Source organism: Symphalangus syndactylus, chromosome 17 (assembly GCF_028878055.3).
Source record: "Symphalangus syndactylus isolate Jambi chromosome 17, NHGRI_mSymSyn1-v2.1_pri, whole genome shotgun sequence".
Taxonomy (NCBI): domain Eukaryota; kingdom Metazoa; phylum Chordata; class Mammalia; order Primates; family Hylobatidae; genus Symphalangus; species Symphalangus syndactylus.
In genome coordinates, this window is record NC_072439.2 from 98394293 (window position 1) to 98418773 (window position 24481).

Sequence of the window (24481 nt, forward strand, 5' to 3'; positions counted from 1 at the left end):
GCCAAGATGGTGAAACCCCCATCTCTACTAAAAATACAAACATTTGCTGGGCGTGGTTGTGCATGCCTGTAGTCCCAGCTACTCTGGAGGCTGAGCCAGGAGAATCACTTTAAACCCAGGAGGTGGAGGTTGCAGTGAGCCGAGATGGCGCCACTGCACTCCAGCCTGGGAGACAGAGCAAGAGTCTGAAAAAAAAAAAAAAAAAGAAAAGAAAAGAAAAAAGAAAGTATGGACAGACAGACTCAATTTATGATCCCTCCCCGAGAGAGACTTCTGAATTCAAGCTTTAGGGATGAAGCCTAATTGTAGCAGCCTGACACCACAAAAGTCAAGGTCACCCCCAACTCACATTGAACTCAGGGTCCATGTTACAAATCCTGCCAACACCAGGCAAAATATTCCAGAAAAAAATCAGACTCAAAATTTAAAGTTACGATTATTTAACTTTTACACAGGAAGAAGAAATGGGTAAAAATAAAATACAGCTCTCCTCAATACACGCTCAACTCTCCCACAATACACTCAACTCCCCTACAATACACACTCAACTCCCACAATACACACTCAACTCCCCTACAATACACTCAACTCCCACAATACACACTCAACTCCCACAATACACACTCAACTCCCCTACAATAGACTCAACTCCCCACAATACACACTCAACTCCCCTACAATACACACTCAACTCCCACAATACACTCAACTCCCCTACAATACAGACTCAACTCCCCACAATACACACTCAACTCCCAATACACACTCAACTCCCCACAATACACACTCAACTCCCCACAATACACACTCAACTCCCCTACAATACACACTCAACTCCCCACAATACACACTCAACTCCCCTACAATACACACTCAACTCCCCACAATACACACTCAACCCTCGCTCTGTTGCCGGGGCTGGAGCAGTGGTGCCATCTCTGCTTTTGCAACTTCTGCCTCCCGGGTTCAAGTGATTCTCACGCCTCAGCCTCCTGAGTAGCTGGGATTACAGGCGTGCACCACCACACCCAGCTAGTATTTGTATTTTTAGTAGAGACAGGGTTTCAGCATGTTGGTCAGGCTGGTCTCGAACTCTTGACCTCAGGTGATCCACCCGCCTCGGCCTCCCAGTGTTCTGGGATTACAGGTGTGAGCCACCACCCCCAGCCTCATTACAAATTTAAAAGTGAGGTAATGAAAGCTAACTAGTTCCCACAAGGTCACACAAGGAGAGACCAAGCTAAAAAGAAAATTATTTTATTTTTTCCCTCCTGCACGACATGACTCTTGATTCTCAAACTCATATGCCAGGCGTGGTGGCTCACACCTGTCATCCCAAAGCTTTGGGAGGCCGAGGCGGGAGGATTGCTTGCAGCCAGGAGTTCAAGACCAGCCTGGGCAACACAGTGAGACCCCCATCTCTACTAAAACAAATTGTTTGAATTAGCAGCGTGTTGTGGCATGTTCCTGTAGTCCCAGCAACCTTTCCACTTAGGAGGCCGAGGCAGAAGGACTGCTGGAGTCCAGGAGTTGGAGGTCACAGTGAGCTATGATGGCACCACTGCACTCCAGCCTGGGGAACAGAGTAAGACTCTGTCTCTCAAAAAAAAAAAGTTACGGATCCTATAGTTCAATTTCCTTTTTGGTTTTTTCTTTTGAGATACTCTCATACTCTGTTGCCCAGGCTGAAGCGCAGCCTCGACCTCCCAGGCTCAAGTGATCCTCCTGCTTCAGCCTCCCAAGTGGCTGGGACTACAGGCTGAAGCCACCATGCCCAGCTAATTTTTTTTTTTCTTTTCTTTCTGTAGAGACAAGGTCTCACTATGTTGCCCAAGCTGGTTTCAAACCCCTGGGCTTGAGCAATCCTCCCACCTCAGCCTTCCAAGTAGCTGGAACTCCAGGCACGCACCACCACGCCTGGCTGATTTTTAAATTTTTTGTAGAGTTGGATTCTCATTGTGTTGCCCAGGTTGGTCTTTAACTCCTGGACTCAAGTGATCCTCCTGCCTCAGCCTCCTGAAGTGCTGGTGTTAAAGGCATGAGCCAGGCCGGGCGCGGTGGCTCACGCTTGTAATCCCAGCACTTTGGGAGGCCGAGGCGGGCGGATCACGAGGTCAGGAGATCGAGACCACGGTGAAACCCCGTCTCTACTAAAAATACAAAAAATTAGCCGGGCGTGGTGGCGGGCGCCTGTAGTCCCAGCTACTCAGAGAGGCTGAGGCAGGAGAATGGCGTGAACCCGGGAGGCGGAGCTTGCAGTGAGCCGAGATTGCTCCACTGCACTCCAGCCTGGGCGACAGAGCGAGACTCCGTCTCAAAAAAAAAAAAAAAAAAAAAGGCATGAGCCACGTCGCCCAGCCTTATCTTACAAAGTGCTCAGACTAGCAGGGAAAAAAGTGGTTGCAAACATCAGTTTGCCTTGTAGGTCCCCCCTCGCCAGAATCGTAGCCCCTTTGGACCTCATTGTTTCAGTAGCTCACTAATGCTTTTAAGTAATTTTATATTTTTATCTGGCTTCTCCCATTGTTCACAGGATTGTAAGTGTGCTGCAATCCAATCTGAAAAGTGTAAGTTTTGTTTTTCAAATATTTTTAAAATAGTTCACGAAAGCTAAATCAGTCAAAAATTCCTCACAATGCTATTTTCCTTTTTCTTTCTTTTTCCTTCCTTCCTTTTTTTCTTTCTTTCTCTCTCTCCTTCCTTCCTTTTCTTTTTCTTTCTCCTTTCTTTTGTTTTTGAGACAGGGTCTCACTGTCACCCGGGCTGGAGTGCAGTGGTACAATCTTAGAATCTCAGCTCACTGGAACCTCCGCCTCCCAGGCTCAAGCAATCCTGCACCTCAGCCTCCCATATAGCTGGGACTACAGGCACCCGCCACCACACCCACCTAATTTTTGTATTTTTAGTAGAGATGGGATTTCTCCACGTTGGCCAGGCTGGTCTCAAACTCCTGACCTCAGGTGATCCACCTGCCTCAGCCTTCCAAAGTTGTTGGGATTACAAGGCATGAGCCATCGTGCCCACCCCCCTGACCTTTTTTTTTTTTTGAGGCACATGTCACCATATGCGGCTTACATATATTTTTTTTTTTGAGACAGGTGTGAGCAACCACGCTCAGCCAAAAATTTCTCGTACATGTCATTCTGCATACATGTGAAGACAGCCTTAAGAAATTCCTAGAATAGTCAAACTTACCTCCAGAGATTTTCAATTATCTATTCATACCAAGCAATGTATAAGAATGCCTAGTTCCTCGCACTCTTGCCAAGATTAAAACAAAAACAAAACAAAAAATTCCCTTATCTTTGCTAATCTGAAGGATGAACAACTTATGAGTATTAGCATAATATTATGCATCTTTTCACCTAATATTTAAGAACCAGTTATAGTTACTTTCTTGTGAATGATATTTCTTGGGAACATAAGTATTTCTAGTTTTCCTATTGAGGGCTTTTTCTTTTTTTCTTTTCCTTTTTTTTTTTTGAGACAGAGTCTTACTCTGTCACCCAGGCTGGAGTGCAGTGGTGCAATCTTGGCTCACTGCAACTTCTGCCTCCTGGGTTCAAGCAATTCTCTGCTTCAGCCCGAGTAGCTGGGATTACAGGCACACGCCACCACGCCCAGCTAATTTTTGTATTTTTAGTAGAGATGGGGTTTCCCCATGTTGGCCAGGCTGGTCTCAAACTCCTGACCTCAGGTGATCTGCCCGCCTCGGCCTCCCAAAGTGCTGGGATTACAGGTGTGAGCCACCGTGCCTGGCCGAGTTATTGGTCTTTTCTTAATGAACTGGAGGATACTTTACATAAAGGAAATTAGCTCTTTGTGATGAACTGAACTATTTCTTCCCAAGTTTGCCGCAGCTTCCAATTTCCCTTGATGGTAGTTTTGTTATGCAGAACTTTTAATTTTTATGTAGCTGATTTTTACATATTTTTAAGTTGTGGTAAAATACACATAATAATCCATTTTTATTTTTAATATTTTATTTTTCAGATTCTCAGCCTCTGCACAGCCTTAGTACTCCTTGAGAAATTCAACGTTTGCATATCCTTTCCACAAAAATGAGAAGAAAAAGGACCAGTACATGCTAGCGACTCATACATTTATTAGTTTCTAACAAAAAGGTGTACATGGTAGGCAGAGTAGAAATACTAACAGAGAAATTAGTTTACCTTGAAGCCAATTTTAGTCAGGAAGACTTCTTCACAGACAATTAGCTGAATATATAAATCCCAAATATATCATACCATATATGTGATATATTTACACCTAAATATATCACACCCTCCTTTTTGGTCACAGACTATTCCAGGAAGATTAAATAGGTAACTTTTAATTTGAGGCATTCAAGAATGTCCACCCGAAAACTTAAAGTGAAATTGCTCTTAGAGAAAAACTGATTTGATGAGAAGATTGATCTTAGCCTGTCTTAGAAAAATTTGTTAGTTTATGTATTTTTACTTAACAACCAATGTGATTGTATAGTTGCAGACTATACTTCATTTAACTGCAATCATTACTCAGAGGGCAATCACCTTAAGGGGCAAGTTAAGTTTTAAATTAGCACAGAAGTTATAATTACCCAATCAGCATTGACACAGATGCCATCAAGTATGCAAAGACTGACAAAATTTCTATTACCAAGCTCAGAGGACAAACCTTAACGACATACAGAAATATTGGCAAATTGAAGCTCGAATTCGCTCCAGGACATTTTGTCGTTATTTTCGCATTAAAAGAATAGATTACCAGGTATCAGCAGAAATGCTGCTAAAGCTATTTTTTACCAATAGTTCACATGAATGAAACAAATGATCAATCGTCTCTGAGCTAAATTTCACAAAATGAAATCAGTGTCTTCTGATTTAACTTTCAGGAGTAAGAAAAGGCAAAACCCAGCACCATACTTTCTACTTCTGTTCATAAACTCAAATAAAAGCAGTATCAACACAAATGATCATATAAGAAAACACATGGTTATGTTTCAGGTTCCACAACATAAGATACTGTGAGGTAACTCTCCTGTAATACATTCCCATTTTTTTCTGGAACAGCAGATGAATAGAAATGCAGGTTTTCAAAAATTCACCCAATTTAGTAACTAATTTTGATTTTGATGCCTGATAGTAGGGTGTGAAAAGCTATAAAACCCAAATGTTTCCTGTGTTCTTTCACGAAGGACAAGGGAAGAGGATGCTCTGCCAAACTGCCCCTGCTGTGTCATGGTGGACCAGTTTCAATGATCCGGACTGTCAGTCACCCCATCCAGCCTCATCTGGACCAGTTTCTGACGACCCAATCAGTTTCAGTGATCCAGACTGTCAGTCACCCCATCCAGCCTCATCTGGACCAGTTTCTGACCACCCAATCAGTTTCAATGATCCAGACTGTCAGTCACCCCATCCAGCCTCATCTGGATCGGTTTCTGATGACCCAATCAGTTTCAGTGATCCAGACTGTCAGTCACCCCATCCAGCCTCATCTGGAGCAGTTTCTGACGATCCAATCAGTTTCAACGATCCAGACTGTCAGTCACCCCATCCAGCCTCATCTGGACGTTTCTGACGATCCAATCAGTTTCAATGACCCAGACTGTCAGTCACCCCATCCAGCCTCATCTGGACCAGTTTCTGATGACCCAATCAGTTTCAGTGATCCGGACTGTCAGTCACCCCATCCAGCCTCATCTGGACCAGTTTCTGATGACCCAATCAGTTTCAGTGATCCAGACTGTCAGTCACCCCATCCAGCCTCATCCCAGCTCTTAATTTCTACTGCATAGTCCAGTTTCCTTTCTGGCAACTAATTACCAGTTTCCTAGAAAACCCTGATTTTCTGATTTAACACTGATTTGAATCCACTTTAAAACAAAGGAAACGGGCCGGGCCTGGTGGCTCACGCCTACAATCCCAGCACTCTGGGAGGCCGAAGCAGGTGGATCACCTGAGGTCAGGAGTTCAAGACCAGCCTGGCCAACATGGTGAAATCCCATCTCTACTAAAAATACAAAAAAAAAAAAAAAAATTAGCTGGGTGTAGTGGCACATGCCTGTGATCCCAGCTACTCGGGAGGCTGAGGCAGGAGAATCGCTTGAACTCAGGAGGCAGAGGTTGCAGTGAGCTGAGATGGCACCATTGCACTCCAGCCTGGGTGACAGAGCAAGACTCTGTCTCAAAAAACAAAACAAAACAAAACAAACAAACAAACAAAAAAACTGGGATTTCCCACATATGAATATGAATCCAAATTTTGAAACTCCGTCTAAAAAAAACAAACACCAAAGGAAATGCTACAATGCTGAAAATTGAATTAAATTGGAGATGGAAATTAGATTACTTTAGGAAAACCTTTTGAGTACTCTGTAAACATCGGACAATAGCAAGAAAATGGATTTTAAACCCTGTATGGGTTCCTTAATCACTCAGAATAGTATAATCTTGCTTTGATTACCAGTCAGGACAAAAAGGTAAGCAAAGGCCATAAAACATGCATTTTTTGGAAAGACAATGGCACTTGAAGATTTCCTGGAGTTGGCCAAAGCTTAAGATATCTATAAGAATTGTAAAGCTTAATACACATCTGTTATTAACAGGGGACCCCTGCTTACCGCTGAGCTGTGCAGAAGCTCATGTGTCTGTGCAGTCCTTACAATCACACAGACCTTTATTAAGGACAATGAGTGTGCCTAGACAGCAGCATGAATCACATGTGCATGAAGATTCCATGATAGGAAAGAGCTTCACAATCCAGCTTTACTAGATCACAAAGCGCTCCCTTTACCAGGCATTACTGTGTGCATCTCCGAAACATCTGGAAAACACTTTTCTGTGAGGCGCTAGGCTGCAGGGAGTGGGCACTTTCGGATACCTTACAGCAATCTCTAGGAGAATTTGGTGTCTTTCTTCTCTTAACTGACTGCTTCAACTGCATCTTTAAAGACAGTTGCCTGTTTTCATCCCTTGAGCCTCTCTCTGGCATTGGATGCTCTGTATGGGTTTGCCTTTTGAATTTCCCATCTTTGGGATTCTTCCTCTGTCCATGTAGCACTTTGTCTGGAGGGGAGGACGCAGCGCGTAAGTGATACTCACCTGGGGATCCTTTTTGCCGGTTGGGCACCATTTGCCCTTTATCCACCTCCTTCTGAAGCTGTAATGCCAATAACCGGTCCTGTTCTTCTTGTTTATGTCTCTCAAACAGCAGATGCTCCAAATCTATCAGTTTTTGGGTAAAGTTTATTTCTGTTTCCTCTTGATCTGGGGAAGATTCGGGGGACATTTTTCTTCTTTTTGCAGAAAAGCATGGATCCTTGACTGCTTCAAAGGAAGATTCTTGGTTCTTTCTTTCGGAAATATCCTTACTGATCAGTAGGCACGACTCTTCATTTTCTGTCTCACCTGTGTTGTTTCCATTTGTCTGTGTCACCCCTGATGTGGGGGCGCACCCACTTTCTGTTCTGCCACAAGGCGTAACTGCAGTTTCTTTCGAGTAGGGAACTCTGGTTTCAGGTCGCTCGTGACTTAAGACACACAACTCTTTCTCATGATTGCTTGGTCTTGTTTTGACGTTTCCTTCATGGCACCATTCGGCACCACAGGCACATAACCATGGCATAGGGGACTCTATTGAAGAATCTGCACCTTGTTCTCCAATTCCAAGGGGTATCTGTGGAGAAAGTGTCGGCATATCTTCTATTTCCGTGTCTTGCCCTGTTGGGCTTTTCCTATCACTACTGTCAATGTCCTGTAGAAAACAGAAAAAGACTGAGTGAACCAGGGGAAAATATCAAATCATAAGATGTAAGTCTAATTACAATGATACTACAGCTGAACTGTCACTATACATTATTATTACTAATAAGGTATATTTCTTTCTTTCTTTTCTTTTTTTTCCAGACAGAGTCTTGCTCTGTCGCCCAGGCTGGAGTGCAGTGGCGCGGCCTCAGCTCACTGCAACCTTCACCTCCCAGGTTCAAGTGATTCTCCTGCCCCAGCCTCCCAAGTAGGTGTATATTTATTCTTAATAGTATTTTTATTTCATGGGCAAATTTAGATTAAGCTATTACTTCATTTTCACTCCCATGAAAACCTACAGATTAAAACCCACAGACTAGATTCCAAATATGGCCAATAGCTGGTATCAGGACCTGACCTCCTTTCACCTTACAAAGGTCTGCCAGCATAGGGGTTTTTAACCCTTTTTTGTACCGTGGACCCTCCTTTTGGCATTTAGGTGAAGCTTACAGACCACTTCTGAGAATAATGTTTTTAACTAAAAAATTAAGATATATAGTAGCTTTACAAAAGGAACAATTTATATTGTAAACACAATCATTAAAAGGTTCAAAAAAATGTGATGTAATAATGTGCATCTATAATACACTAAATAATAAGATCTACCAGCCAGTCTAATAACTCATAATATCTAATTATCTGTGTCATCCCTGATGTAGTACACCCACTCTCTGTTTTGCCACAAGGCACAACTGCAGTCTAATATCAATGTAGAGATGAGTATAAATGATATTTAAAGATATCTGTAACATGGCCGGGCACGGTGGCTCATGCCTGTAATCACAGCACTTCGGGAGGCTGAGGCGGGCAGCTCACCTGAGGTCAGAAGTTTGAGACCAGCCTGGCCAACATAATGAAACCCCATCTCTACTAAAAATACAAAAATTAACAAAATACAAAAATTAGCCGGGCATGGGGGTATAAGCCTGTAGTTCCAGCTACCAGGGAAGCTGAGGATGCACCGAGCATCCTCTGTACTCCAGCCTGGACGACGGATTCTCTCTCAAAAAAATAAACAAACAAAAAGAACACCTGGTGTTCGGAAGACAAAGCTTGGAACTTCTGTAAGTTACTTCTATAAGTAACCTGACTGGGTGTATTTCTCACCAAGACCCCTGGAAGCTACACCCACTGTTTGTTACAAGAAATAATTGACCCCTACAGGGCATGCGGCCTCAAAGTAGTTAATACACTCACTTGTGTGGCCTTTTTCCAGGCTATCACCTTGGAGCTCTGCTGCTGAGGACCCCTGCTGAACATACACGCCTGATGCTGCGTTACTAGCACACTTTTTCTCATCTTGCAATTTTTTTTTTTTTTTTTTTGAGGTGGAGTCTCACTCTGTCACCCAGGCTGGAGTGCAATGGCACAATCTCAGCTCACTGCAACCTCCGCCTTCCGGGTTCAAGCAATACTCCTGCCTCAGCCTCCTGAGTAGCAGGGACTACAGGTATGTGCCACACCTGGCTAATCTTTGTTTTGGTATTTTTAGTGGAGATAGGGTTTCACCACATTGGCCAAGCTGGTCTCGAACTCCCAACTTTCCACCTGCCTCAGCCTCCCAATGTGCTGGGATTACAGGCATGAGCCACCGTGCTTGGCCTCCCATCTTGTAATATTCTGGTTTTTTTTTTGTTTGTGTTTTTTTTTTTTTTTTTTTGAAACGGAGTTTCACTCTTGTTGCCCAGGTTGGAGTGCAATGGCACGATCTCAGCTCACCGCAACCTCCACCTCCCAGGTTCAAGTAATTATCCTGCCTCAGCCTCCTGAATAGCTGGGATTACAGGCATGCACCACCACGCCTGGCTAATTTTATATTTTTAGTAGAGATGGGGTTTCTCCATGTTGACCAAGCTGGTCTTGAACTCCCGACCTCCGATGATCCGCCTGCCTCAGTCTCCCAAAGTGCTGGGATTACATGCATAAGCCACCGCATCCGGCTCTATCTTGTAATATTTTAAGTGAAGCTGGTGCCAGGTATAACCTATTCAGTTTTGTGAGTTTGGATTACGTAGGTCAAGGATCAGTAATCTATGGTTCATGGACCAAATCCAGCCTCCTGCCTGTTTTTGTAAACAAAGTTTTACTGGAATGCATTCAAGCTGATGTGTTTACATATTATCTATAGATGCTTTCACACTACACCAGCAGAGCTGAGAAGGTGTGACACACACCGTACTAACCACAAAGGCGGTTTTCTTTTAGAGAAAAACTTTGCTTTTTAAGGTAGATTTGCTTTTTATAGTATGTTTATTTTAAAAATTGTAGTTTCCTTTAGAGAAAAAGTGCTTTTTCTCTAGGTGAGCCTAAGAGGACTCAGAAAGGGTGTTTGATTAACTATAGTGGCTTTTGTTAAAAGGTAGAAAACTATGGATAGCACTAATCTATAGCATTAATAAACTAGCAAAACTCAGAACATCTTTAGTATCAACATACCTTAGATAGGGAGTTTCTCCTGACTTCTTGTACAGCTTCAGAGTGTGAGGCTGACCCAAACTGAGATTTAGGTGTCAAATACCTGAAAGAAAAGTTTACCGAAGTTTGAATGCTTTCAAAGACAGATGGTAGGTACCCAACATAATAAAGCTATTTATACCGAAGGTTGTCTGGGTTGCTGCTTGGCTGATTTATCAGAGTATTTCATTTCCATGCTTCAGATATTTTGGTCAATTCCAGGACAAAACTTAAATGGTTGAGTATTGATATTTTAGTGAAAAACAGAAGAGGAAGTAAAAGTCAAATCTAAATATTTCTTTTCTTTCTTTTTTTTTTTGAGACAGAGTCTCCCTCTGTCGCCCAGGCTGGAATGCAATGGCGCGATCTCAGCTCACTGCAACCTCTGCCTCCTGAGTTTAAGCGATTTTCCTGCTTCAGCCTCCTGAGTAGCTGGGATTACAGGCACCCGCCACCAAGCGGGTGTATTTTTTGTATTTCTAGTAGAGACAGGGTTTCACCACGTTGGTCAGGCTGGTCTCAAACTTCTGACTCTCCGGTGATCCACCCGCCTCAGCTGGGATTACAGCTGTGAGCCACTGCGCCCGGCGTAAATATTTCTTAATTCTTGAAAAAAGCTTAGGCTGAGCGCGGTGGCTCACGCTTGTAATCCCAGCACTTTGGGAGGCCGAGGCGGGCGGATCACGAGGTCAGGAGATCGAGACCACCCCGGCTAACACGGTGAAACCCCGTCTCTACTAAAAATACAAAAAAAAAAAAAAAATTAGCCGGGTGTGGTGGCGGGCGCCTGTAGTCCCAGCTACTCGGAGAGGCTGAGGCAGGAGAATGGCGTAAACCCGGGAGGCAGAGCTTGCAGTGAGCCGAGATTGTGCCACTGCACTCCAGCCTGGGCGACAGAGCGAGGCTCCGTCTCAAAAAAAAAAAAAAAAAAAAAAGAAAAAAGCTTAAGCAGATAGCATCAAAACAATGCAAGACTCTACAGTCTTCCCAAAAGTAATGAAAATGATGCTTTAAACCAGGAGAAAGGATATGTTAGTTTCTTCTTTATGCTGGAAATGTTGGCTGTTCACTATATTTTAAATCTCTACTATTGGGAAAAAGTCCACGATTAAATTCCTTACTATTCTGGTATAGAGACGTTATCATATATACTTTTTTTTTTTTTTTTTTCTGAGACGGAGTCTTGCTCTGTCACCCAAGCTGGAGTGCAGTGGTGCAATCTCAGCTCACTGCAACCTCTGCTTCCCGGGTTCAAGTGATTCTCTCCTGCCTCAGCCTCCTGAGTAGTTGGGATTACAGGCGTGTGCCACCATGCCCAGCTAATTTTTGTATTTTTAGTAGAGACGAGGTTTCACCATGTTGGCCAGGCTGGTCTCGAAGTCCTGACCTCAGGTGATCCGCCCGCCTCGGCCTCCCAAAGTGCTGGGATAACATGCGTGAGCCACCGTGCCTGGCCCTCAACTCTTCTTAGAAACACGTTATCTTTACATTTCTTTTTTTTCTTTTTTTGAGACAGAGTCTCGCTCTGTCGCCAGGCTGGAGTGCTGTGACATGATCTCGGCTCACTGCGAGCTCCGCCTCCCGGGTTCAAGCAATTCTCCTGACTCAGCCTCCTGAGTAGCTGGGACTACAGGCACACGCCACCACGCCCTGCTAATTTTTGTATTTTTAATAGAGATGGGGTTTCACCATGTTGGTCTGGATGGTCTCAATCTCTTGACCTCAGGTGATCCGCCCACCTCGGCCTCCCAAAGTGCCGGGATTACAGGCATGAGCCACCACGCCTGGTCATATCTTTACATTTCTAAGAATCTTCAATATAATAGGCTGTTTGCCACTGAAAACATTACGGTTTTAATAGAATGGAAAATGTTATAAAAGAAGGGAGAATAGAAAAGGCAGGCTACAAGATGGTAGGTATAGTTTAAAAATTGTAAAATATCTAAACACGCACATAACTATGTTTACACGGCAGAAATTTCCCAAAATGTTGGTTGTCTCCAATTGGTGGTAACTTTGGGTGATTTTCAAAGAGCAGCTAGCTATTGTTTTTAGAATTAAAGAAAAAAAAAGTGACTATAAATAATACACAAATCCATAAGTTACACTGTGTCAAAAGCACCAACAAGTAGCATATGGAACAATCAAATCTAAACAAAGATCTCATATAAAGAACCAATGAATATTCCTTATGGGCAAACAAGAGTACCTAACCCATATACTTAGTTATATCAATATATATATTTACTCTGTAAACTTTGAAGAACAAGAACCAAATTTTCAGTTGAAAAGAAGCTTAGTCTCATTTAGTTTCTTTAGGCTGAAGAATTCTTTCTGCCAATGCCGATGCTGGACCACTAGTTACCAAGTATACGTACCAAAGTATAATGGTTGTAATAGTTGTTTTGACGTTCATAAGCAGAGAACAAAATGCTATTACTTATCCAACAGAATCACTGAAGATTCATTAACTCTCTTGGATATTCCTTATTTATAATAACCAAGTAATGTATGAATAGATGCTCATTCTAAAAAGTAAGCGGAACTGGCCGTGGTGGTTCATGCCTGTAATTCCAACACTTTGGGAGGCTGAGGTGGGAGGATCGTTTGAGGCCAGGAGTCCGAAAACTGGACAACACAGCAAGACCCATCTCTACAAAATATTACAAAGAAAAATTAGCTGGACATAATGGTGTGTGCCTATTGTCCCAGCTACTCCAGAGGCTGAGGTGGGAGGATCGCTTGAGCCCAAGAGTTTGAGGCTGCAGAGAGCTATTTTCTTGCCACTACGGTCTGGGTGACAGTGAGACCCCGTCTCTTAAACAAAACAGAAATATAGAAAATATATGTCATCAACCCTTTCCCTTCCCATGTTTTAAGAACTTTTTTTTTTCTTTTTTCCTTGAGTCTGAATTTTTGGGATCCATTCCCATTTGCTTCCTTTTATGTTTTAAATTAAGTTTAGCCTAAAGCTGCCTCCTTACATATTTTAAGTTCAGCCCAAAGATTTCTCTGTATATAGTGAACTACAGCCTAAATGGAGGTGTAAACAGCCTGTAAACTACTCTTGTGCCAGTCACCAAGTTTTGGCCAAAGGGAGCCAGCTGTTCAAATCATGTTCAAAGAAGGCAAATGCCAAACTGTAACCACTCGGGCTGTTTCTGCACCTCATTTCTGCTTTCCGTACATCACTTTCCCTTTTCTGTCCGTGAATCTTCTTCCAACATGTGGCTCCACTGGTCTCTAAGCCTACTCTGGCTCGAGAGGCTGCCCAATTTGTGAATTGTCCTTTGCTCAATTAAACTGTTAATTTGTCTAAGGTTTTCCTTTTAACATATGTAATCAACTTTTTAAAAATATGATTTCTATGAAATACACTCTTTTTGATTTATTTTGTTTTTTTTTTTTATTTTTTGGGAGACAGAGTCTCGCTCTGTCGCCCAGGCTGAAGTACGATGGCACGATCTCTGCTCACTGCAACCTCCGCCTCCTGGGTTTAAGCAACTCTCCTGCCTCAGCCTCCCGCGTAGCTGGGATTATAGGCATGCACTACCATGCCCAGCGAATTTTTGTATTTTTGGTAGAGACAGGCTGATCTCAAACGCCTGACCTCAGGAGTATTGTATTTTTGGTAGAGACAGGATAGCCAGGCTGGTCTTGAACTCCTGACCTCAGGTGATCCGCCCACCTCGGCTTCCCAAAGTGTTAGGATTACAGGTGTGAGCCACCGCGCCTGGCCATTATTTTTATTTTTTATTTTTTTTTTTTGAGACGGAGTCTCGCTCTGTCGCCCAGGCTGGAGTGCAGTGGCGCAATCTCAACTCACTGCAACCTCCACCTCCTGAGTTTTAAGCAATTCTCTCTGCCTCAGCCTCCTGAGTAGCTGGGATTACAGGTGCTCGCCACCACACCTGGCTAATTTTTGTATTTTTAGTAGAGCTGGGGTTTCGCCATGTTGGCCAGGCTAGTCTTGAACTCCTGACCTCAGGTGATCCACCCGCCTCGACCTCCCAAAGTGCTGGGATTACAGGTGTGAGCCACCATGCCTGGCTTCATTATTTTTTCAAGGCAGGGTCTCGCTCTGTCACCAAGGCTGAAGTGCAGTAGCACCATCATAGCTCACTGCAGCCTTGACCTCCCAGGCTCAAGTGATCCTGCCATCTCATCCTTCCAAACATCTGAGACCACAGGCACACCATGCCCAGCTAATTTTTGTTATTTTTTGTAGAGACAGAGTTTCTGCATGTTGCCCAGGCTGGTCTCAAACTCCTAGGCTCAAGTGATCCACCTGCCTTGGCCTCCCAAAGTGGTGGGATTGCAGGTATGAGCCAACACACCCAGCCTCATGCTTTTTTTTTTTGGGACGGAGTGTCGCCCAGGCTGGAGTGCAGTGGTGTGATCTCGGCTCACTGCAACCTCCGCCTCCCAGGTTCAAGCAATTCTCCTGGCTCAGCCTCCCCAGTAGCGGGATTACAGGGGCCCGGCTAATTTTTTTGTATTTTTAGTAGAGACGGGGTTTCACCATGTTGGCCAGGCTGCTTTTGAACTCCTGACCTCAAGTGATCCGCCTGCCTCCCAAAGTGCTAGGATTACATGTGTGAGCTACTGCGCCCGACCTGTGATTTGCTTTTTTCACTAATGTCTTAAGATCTTTCCAATTCTGCCTCGTGAAAACAAATAGTTTATGAGAGAACAGTCATACAATACATGTAAGAATCACAGTACAGCACGGTTACGGGGAGGGGGACACTGACTGGAAAGGGAAAGGGCACGAGCAAACCTTTGTAAATATTCCCTGTCTTCATCTGGAGGGTGGTTTATACACACACAAAAATTCACCAGAAAGTGTACTTAGGATTGGTGCACCGTCTTTTTAAATTTAAATTTTTTACTTTTTCTTTTTTACCCTGTCTTATGGTGCTGAAGACTGGTGCACTTTAAAATATGTGTTTGCTGCTCTGTGGTCCATTAAAAACAAAACAAAACAAAAAAAGTGTTGTTCTTCTAAAAAGTTTAAAAATTTATATTACCATGAAAGCCCATATGCTTATTACTTGGTTGAAGAGAAATGATTGGTTTTAAAGTCTCCCGTGAGGCCTCGTCATCTCCCACCTCACACTATCGTGAGTTTCTTATATCTTACTTTTTAAAACAGATTTACCACACTTTTGCATCTCTAAACACTTTATTGATTAGTATTGTGTGATTCTGAGAGAGACTCTGTCTCAAAAAAAAAATTTGAAAAGTTGGAATTCTGACTCGAATGGCACTGACTCTACAGATCAGTCTGAGGAGATCTGACCATTTTGTAGTATTAGGCATCTTCTAACCCATGAATATTGTATATTTAATATAATACAATTTTCTCCACGGGTCTTACAGATTTTTATTTTTCTGAGACATGGTCTTGTCTGTTGCCCAGGCTGGAGTGCAGTTGTAAAATCATAGCTCACTGCCACCACAACCTCCCAGGCTCAAGTGATCTTCCTGCCTCAGCCACCTGAGTAGCTGGGACTACAGGTGTGTGTCTTCATGCCTGGTTAATTTTTAAACTTTTTTTTTAAGAGATAGGGTCTCGGCCGGGCGCGGTGGCTCACGCGTGTAATCCCAGCACTTTGGGAGGCCGAGGCGGGCGGATCACGAGGTCAGGAGATTGAGACCACAGTGAAACCCCGTCTCTACTAAAAATACAACAAATTAGCCGGGCGTGGTGGCGGGCGCCTGTAGTCCCAGCTACTCGGAGAGGCTGAGGCAGGAGAATGGCGTGAACCCGGGAGGCGGGGAGCTTGCAGTGAGCCGAGATTGCGCCACTGCACTCCAGCCTGGGTGACAGAGCAAGACTCTGTCTCAAAAAAAAAAAAAAAAAAAAAGAGATAGGGCCTCCCTGTGCGGCCCAGGCTCGTCTTGAACTCCCGGGCTCAAGCAATCCTCTTGCCTCAGTCTCCCGAAGTGCTGGGATTATAGGCATGAGCCACCATACTTGGCTCAGATTTTAATACATTTATTTCTAAGTACTTTTATTTTCTGATACTACTATTGACAGAGTTTTTTTTTGTTTGTTTTTTTTTTTTGAGACGGCTGTCACCCAGGCTGGAGTGCAGTGGTGCAATCTTGGCTCACTGCAAGCTCCACCTCCTGGGTTCACGCCATTCTCCTGCCTCAGCCTCCTGGGTAGCTGGGACTACAGGTGCCCGCCACCACGCCCAGCTAATTTTTTTTGTATTTTTAGTAGAGACGGGCTTTCACCATGTTAGCCAGGATGGTCTCAATCTCCTGACCTCGTGATCTGCCCACCTTGGCCTCCCAAAGTGCTGGGATTACAAGGGTGAGCCACTGTGCCCGGCCTCAACAGAGTATTTTTAAAGTTACATTTTACATCTGACTTTTTGCACAGATTTTATATCTGGCAACCTTGCTAAACTCTTCATTCTAAAAATGTACCTCTGACTTTTTGGGTTTTCTACATAGATAATTAGACCACCTCTGAAGAATGATAGCTGCTTTTTCCTTCCTTTCCAGGCTCATATGTTTTATCTCCCTTTATTGTGTTACTGTGCAGACTAAAATCTCCAGCATGAGTCTGAACACAGGTGGAGAATAGCAGGCCACCCTTGTGTTTTCCTGACCTTAAAAGGGCAATGGCTGGGCGTGGTGGCTCACTCCTGTCATCCAGGCACTTTGGGAGGCCCAGGCTGGAGGATCACTTGTACCCAGGAGTTTGGGTTGCAGTGGGCCATGATCGCACCGCCGCGCTCTAGCCTGGTTGACAGAGCAAGAAAGATTCTGTCTCAAAAAAAAGAAGGAAATAATTTCGATGTTCCACTATTAAGTATGATATGTGATGTAAGATTTTGGTAGATATCCTTCAATAGGTTAAGAAAGTTTCCTTCTGTTACCACTTTGTTAAGAATTATCATCTCGTGTATTTCATATTTATACAGCTAATGGAATAACTTGCATTGATTCATTTTCTACCATTAAACCAGCAATGTATTCCTGGAATTGCCTTTTTCAATACGCTTTCAGCTGCTGTTTTCTTTTTTTCTTTTTTGAGACATGATCATAGCTCACTGCAGCTTCGATCTCCTGGGCTCAAGCAATTCTCCCACCTCAGCCTCCTAAGTAGCTGGGGTTACAGGCATGTGCCACTGCGTTTGGCTAATTTTTTTATTTTGTGTAGAGACAGGGTCTTACTATGTTGCCCAGGCTGGTCTTGAACTCCTCCTGGCCTCCGGCAATCCTCCCACCTCAGACCTCAGCCTCCCAAAGTGCTGGGTTTATAGGCATGAGCCACTGTCCTTGGCTTTTTTTTTTTGTTTAGAGACAGGATCTTGCTATGCTGTCCAAGCTGGTCCCAAACTCAAACTCCCTGGGCTTAAGCAATCCTCCTGCCTCAGCCTCCCACGTAGCTGGGATTACAGGTACGTGCCACAACACCTGGCTGCCCTTTCTTCTTTTCTGATATGGCATGTAAAGCCTTCTAAATACCACTTTAGCCACATACCAGCTTTCATGCATATTTTCAGTTCTGTATTTCCAAAAAAATTTACTCTTTAATCAACAAGTTGTTTAGAAATTTTTCTTAATTTTAAAACCATATAATCCTGTTATTCATTTTTAAACTTTTGAATTGAGGTGTAATTCACATAAAATGGAATGCCACATTTTGTTTACCCATTCGTTAATGGACATTTGGGTTGTTTCTACCTTTTGGCTATTTGAATAATGTTGACACAAATATTCATGTACAAGTATTTGTTTGAATGCCTGCTTTCAATTCTTTTGGGTACATACCTTGGAGTGGAATTGCTGGGTCATATGCTAACTCTGTTTAACTTTTCGAGGAATCACCAACTGTTTTCTGCAGCCACAATACCACTTTACATTCCTACCAAGCAATGCGCAAGGATTCCAATTTCTCCACAACTTTGTCAACACATTATTTTCCCTTTTTGTGGATTATAGCCATCCTAATGGGTATGAAATGCTATCTCTCACTGTGGTTTTGATATCCATTTCCCTAATAACTAATGATGTTAAACACATTTTCGTGTACTTATTGGCCATTTGTACATCATGGGAAAAATGTCTACTCAAGTCCCTTTGTCCAGTTTTTAATTGTCTTCTGTTGTTGAGTTATAAGTTTTCATATATTCTAGAAAACAGACTTTTATCTGTTTTTAATATTGTTACAACTTTAATCCGTCAGTTTCTCAATTTTTGCTTTTAAATCCTTAGTTTTTTCTTGTATTTCTGGTAATTTTTTATTTTTATGTATTTCAAGGTATACATTTAGATATATAAAGATTCATGAGTTACAGCCTTAAGCAGAATATTGTATCAATATGAAATACTTCTGCATTTTAGTGATTTTCTCTTCATTTTTACTTTGCACATTATGAGTACTGGCGACACTGATATTGTCACATCTTTTTTTTTTTTTTAATAGTACCTCCTTCATTTAACATTCTCTTCTCCTAAGCTTCCTCTCACCTCAAATCCAAAATTCCAACAAATCTTGAAGGAGGTGAGTGACCTGCACATATTTCCTCAGTTGAACCAGAAGTCCTTATGTATTTTTCAAGTCTAGATTGTGGTTTTTAAACTTTTCCAACTATGAATTACCATGGGAAAGCTGATGTTTGCATAAAGCCACCAACTCCACCTAGTACCTGACCCTGGAGGGGTGTTGCGGTGAAACTCAATCACGCCACCTTTGTCTACCTGGCTCATGTGTTTTGTGTAATATAGAAGAAATATGATGACAAATTGTAAACCCTTTCAATGAAGATAAGCCTATCTGGGACCCGTTTTTTTCATCTGAATTTAAACCAAGAGAAAAAGGAATCCAATGCTTTACTTTGAGAAAACGGGAAATCCTGAGGCAGTAAGATAAAAGTATGAATCCGCCACAGTTAAGTGGCTGAGTGAGAAGCCAAGAGGAAGCTGTGTGAGTAGCTCTCTCCTTTCCATTCTACCTCAGCCTCAGACTATTTTCATACAAAGTTCATGGACCAAACTTTGAGAATCAGTAGCCTATATGAACAGAAAACGCTGGCATACAGTAGGAGGTCAACAAATAATTCATAGTCACGTTCACTTACTTCTGAATATCTCCAGTGTTTGTTTGTTTGTTCTTACTTTTCTTTTCAGACTTGAGTGTAACTGGATCAGATTTTCTGGAATTCAAGGGAGAAGCCGAGATACTTCCCTCACAGAAATTGTTCTTCAGCAATAGAAAAAGCATAACAGACATTATGAGAGAGAACTTTATGATAAAATAAGCTATGAATTTGACTAATTCAGAAATCCACAGCATTTTTCACAAATTATAGTTACATTTAAATTCTATATATCCCTCGAAGAATATTGACCACGCAAAAATCAGAATAAACTATGTTCATCTAAGTTGGTCTAAATTTTTTTTTTTTTTTTTTTGAGACGGAGTCTTGCTCTCTCCCCCAGGCTGGAGGGCAGTGGCACGATCTCGGCTCACTGCAAGCTCTGCCTCCCGGGTTCACGCCATTCTCCTGCCTCAGCCTCCCGAGTAGCTGGGACTACAGGCACCTGCCACCGCACCCAGCTAATTTTTTGTATTTTTTTTTTTAGTAGAGACGGGGTTTCACCGTATTAGCCAGGATGGTCTCGATCTCCTGACCTTGTGATCCACCCGCCTCGGCCTCCCAAAGTGCTGGGATTACAGGCTTGAGCCACTGCGCCCAGCCTAAGTTGGTCTAAATTAATTACATTTTTACTGTACATCATCAAGCACAAAATAAGGCATAATAATAACCTCATCAGCTGATAATTCCTGTTGATTTTTCTTTTCTTCCTTTTTTTTTTTTGAGACAGAGTCTCGCTCTGTCGCCCAGGCTGGAGTGCAGTGGCGCAATCTGGGCTCACTGCAAGCTCCGCCCCCTGGGTTCATGCCATTCTCCTGCCTCAGCCTCTCCGAGTAGCTGGGACTACAGGTGCCCGCCATCACGTCCGGCTAATTTTTTGTATTTTTTTTTTTTAGTAGAGATGGGGTTTCACCGTGTTAGTCAGGATGGTCTCGATCTCCTGACCTTGTGTTCTGCCCGCCTCAGCCTCCCAAAGTGCTGGGATTACAGGCGTGAGCCACCGCACCCGGCCTTTTTTCTTTTTTTTTTTAAGACAGGGTCTCACTCTGTTGCCAAGGCTGGAGTGCAGTGTAGCAATCATGGCTCCTTGCAACCTTGACCTCCCAGGTTCACGTGATCCTCCCACCTTCACCTCCCAAATAGCTAGGACTACAGGCATGAGTCACCATGCTTGGCTAGGTGGGTTGTTTTTGTTTTATTTTGAGACAGAGTCTTGCTCTGTCATCCAGGCTGGATTTCAGTGGAGTGATCATAGCTCACTGTAGCCTCAACCTCCTGGGCTCAGGCAATCCTCCCATCTTAGCTTCTCGAGTAGCTAGGACACAGGCATGTGCCACCATGCCCAGCTACTTTTTTTTAAATGCTTTGTAGAGATGAGGTCTCACTATGTTGCCCAGGCTGGTCTCCAACTATTGGAATCAAGTGATTCTCCCACCTCAGCCTTCCAAAGTGTTGGGATTATAGGTCTGAGCCACTGCACCCAGCCTGTTGATTTTTCTAATAAATACTTTTATATAATTACTTTTATCTATATGGACATATTCAAAGAGCTATGGATATACCCTAAAGAAGAGTTTTATGTAACAATATTTTAGTTCTGGACTTTAAGGGCATATTAATAAAAATCATCAAATATTTACTTGCCGTACCAGTCTCGTAAGTTTCTTACTACCCTAATGGAAAAGTTCATATATGGTGATGGGGAATATTTGGTCTTAAACCACCAAACTTTCATAAATAAATAGAAAATTATTCTCGGCTGGGCATGGTGGTTCATGCCTGTAATCCCAGCACTTTGGGAGGTCGAGGTGGGTGGATCACATGAGGTCAAGAGTTCAAGACCAGCCTGGCCAACACGGAGAAACCCTGCCTCCACTAAAACTACAAAAATTAACAGGGTGTGGTGGTGGCACCTGTAATCCCAGATACTATCTGGAGGCTGAGGCAGGAGCATCGCTTGAACCAGGAGCTGAGGTTGCACCACTGCACTCCAGCCTGGGTGACAGAGTGAGACTCTTGTCTCAAAAAAAGTAAGTTAAAAAAATTATTCTACAGTATCAATAAATCTACTCTTATAATACCATGGGAAAACTAGATATACTTCTTCCCTATTCCATTTATTATTCTATTGGTCAATGACTTTCATTTAGTTTCCTGATTGTGTATCTTTCTAAAACGATTCTACTCAAAAAACACACATACAAAGGGGCATATAACCCAAAATTTGGGTACATTATTATGAATGGTAGGCCTTTCAAAAAAAATTCCCAATTCTGAGTATACTCATTTTGCTAAGTGTGTGTATATATATATAATTTTATTCTATTGTATTTCCCATAATTCAATGGTAAGTGTATGTTAAGATATTTGTTGTTTGAAAGCTGAGGAGAATGTTTCACACTTCCCTAGATGCCTCTGAAGATCGTATTCCCTAGGTCCCATCCCTAGAGACTCTGACTTAATAGATTTGGAGTAAATATGAGAGTTTGTACTTCAACAGCATTCCCAGGTTACTCTGACAGGCTCGTTCAAACCACTGGGCTCCATAGTACCCTCTGATCTTAAAGTATGTTTTATCACACACCATTTAGTTCATTTTCTTACAGGCAGCAATTTAACTACAGGAAGCAGAACATCTTTTTTTTTTTTTTTTTTTTTTTGAGACGGAGTCTTGCTCTGTCTCCCAGGCGGGAGTGCAATGGCGCGATCTCGGCTCACTGCAAGCTCCGCCTCCCGGGTTCATGCCATTCTCCTGCCTCAGCCTCCCAAGTAGCTGGGACTACAGGCGCCCGCCAACACGTCCGGCTAATTTTTTGTATTTTTAGTAGAGATGGGGTTTCACTGTGTTAGCCAGGATGGTCTCGATCTCCTGACCTCGTGATCCGCCCGCCTCGGCCTCCCAAAGTGCTGGGATTACAGGCTTGAGCCACCGCGCCCGGCCTGAACATCTAAGTTTAATACATTATCTAAAAATTTAATGTGCTTTACTTTCAAAATGTGATTTACATCCATAAAATGGAATATTATTCTACAAGAATTAGACTGACTACATGTAGTAATATGAAAAATCTCTAAGATGTATCAAGTGGAAAAAATGCAAGCAGCAAAACAGTGTGATTGCTTTATATAATCCTTTTCAGGTGAACAACGAAAAAAAACATTTTTTTTTGGAGACGGTCTTCCAGGTTGAAGTGCAGTGGCGAGATCAGCTCACTGTAACCTCAAACTCTTGGGCTCAAGGGATCCTCCTGCCTCAGCCCCTCCCAGTAGGTGGAGCTACAGGCATGCACCACCACACTCGGCTCATTTAATTTTTCTGAAGAAACAGGGTCTCACTTTGTTGCCCAGGCTGGTCTTGAACTCCTGGGCTCAAGTGATTCTCTCGCCTCAGCTTCCCAATGTACTGGGATTACAGGCCTGAGCCATTGCACCCTGGCAAGAAAAAAGTTGTAAGAAACTGTTAATAGTGGTTACCTTTGGGGAAAGAGACTGATATAAATGGAAAAGGAATGGGAGTGGAGGTGGAAGAAGGAAAAAGGAAGCTTTCATTCTTCACTGAATAGCTTTCCTACATATAAAAAAGTTGTTAAACAACCTGCGGTGGCTCACGCCACAAACCCAGCACTTTGGGACGCCGAGGCAGGTGGATGGCTTGAGCCCAGGAGCTAGACACCAGTTCAGGAAACATGGCAAAGCCCTGTCTCCACAAAAAATTAGCCAGGCATGGTAGTGCCAGCCTGTAGTCCCAGCTACTCGGGAGGTTGGAAGGATCACTGGAGCCCGGTGGTCGAGGCTGCAGTGAGTTGTGATTGTGCCACTGCACTCCAACCTGCATGAGAGTAAGACCTGTCTCAAAAAACAAAAAACCCCAAAAACCTGGATTAGAGCAAATATGTAACAATATGCAAAACAATTTTACTTTAAGTAAAGCAAAAATGTCATCAATAGCTTCTAATTATGGCAACGCCGTCTCTTCTGTTCTTTGAAAACCACAGTCAAAGCAATAGGTATGTTAATAGTTAGCTTTCTGTATCAGCAGGTTCCAAACACTCAAATCCAACCAGCCTGGGGTGGAAAAGACCGTATTTGTGAGATGCAGAACCTGCAAATACAAGGAGCTGACTCCTCCCATGAGCGGGTTCTGCAGCGGATACCAAGGATGACCGTACCTCAACGTTCCCTCCTAGAACTTACAATATCAATGCTTAGCTTTCTTGCCAGCTCCTCATCACTTTTCAGTTGTTCTTCCATCGCTCTTCGCCTTTTTTCTGCCTGTCTTTTTTCCTCTTCTTCCTCCTCTGCCAATAACCTCTGTATGTATTCTTCACTGGCTTTGTTTTCTTCTTCCTCGCTGGCCCGTCGCTCTGCCTCCACCTTAAAAGTGATTAATAAAGAGCAATCCTTCTCTGAACGTTTTGGTATACTTGCAATATTTCATAACAATAATAGAAAAGTAGAAAAAGAACAAATTGGCAGAAATTTAAGTGATCTCAAATGAAGTACAAATCTGGAGAAGTAGATTCCTGAAAGATAGCTGTCCCATCTCAGCCTCCCAAAGCACTGAAATTATAGGTGTGAGCCTCCACACTCAGCCTGAGATGTATTACAAGTGAAAATTACACAGAAAATTTTGAAGACTAACAAAAGAAGAGAAAAATCTCTATTTATATAACTTCATATGTAATGAAAACATAATGCTTCACTATAAACACTGCTTTTCAGGTACTTTTCCTATTTAGGAACTTCACAGTTAGCCCTTTAACCTTTCCTCATCTAAACCCATAATCTACCACCCTTCTTCTTTAAGCTCAAAACTTGAGGGAAATAAAAAAATATCCTGGTATGGATTAAATTACGAAAAAGAATTAAAAAATTTTCTTCATAGGCAAATGCTTAGGGAACACTATCACATAACAGCATTAATTATGTAGAAGTAAATTATAGCAAAAAACAAAGCCCTTATAAAGTACATTAAAATTATCCGTATTTTGGCCGGGCGCAGTGGCTCACGCCTGTAATCCCAGCACTTTGGGAGGCTGAGGCGCGCGGATCACGAGGTCAGGAGATGGAGATCAGCCTGGCTAACACGGTGGAACCCCGTCTCTACTAAAAATA

At 42.9% G+C, this 24481-nt stretch overlaps 1 protein-coding gene and 1 long non-coding RNA gene across 2 annotated transcripts in view; one reads left to right on the forward strand and one right to left on the reverse strand.

The window, feature by feature from the left end:
- Window positions 1-4085: 4085 nt before the first annotated feature.
- The window catches only part of RNF168 (ring finger protein 168), a 37377-nt gene continuing 16981 nt past the window's right edge, over window positions 4086-24481 (reverse strand). The window contains exons 3-6 of the mRNA XM_063622204.1: window positions 23561-23740; window positions 19349-19470; window positions 10227-10308; window positions 4086-7740 (exon numbers count right to left, since the gene is read on the reverse strand). Coding sequence (XP_063478274.1) covers window positions 6787-7740; window positions 10227-10308; window positions 19349-19470; window positions 23561-23740 — 1338 coding nt within the window. The 3' untranslated portion in view covers window positions 4086-6786. The remainder of the gene's footprint in view (window positions 7741-10226; window positions 10309-19348; window positions 19471-23560; window positions 23741-24481) is intronic.
- Window positions 6354-23777, forward strand: LOC134733255 (uncharacterized). Its single transcript, XR_010116761.1, has 4 exons — window positions 6354-6466; window positions 7893-7998; window positions 9119-9240; window positions 23406-23777. It is a non-coding gene; the product is annotated as an uncharacterized lncRNA (long non-coding RNA).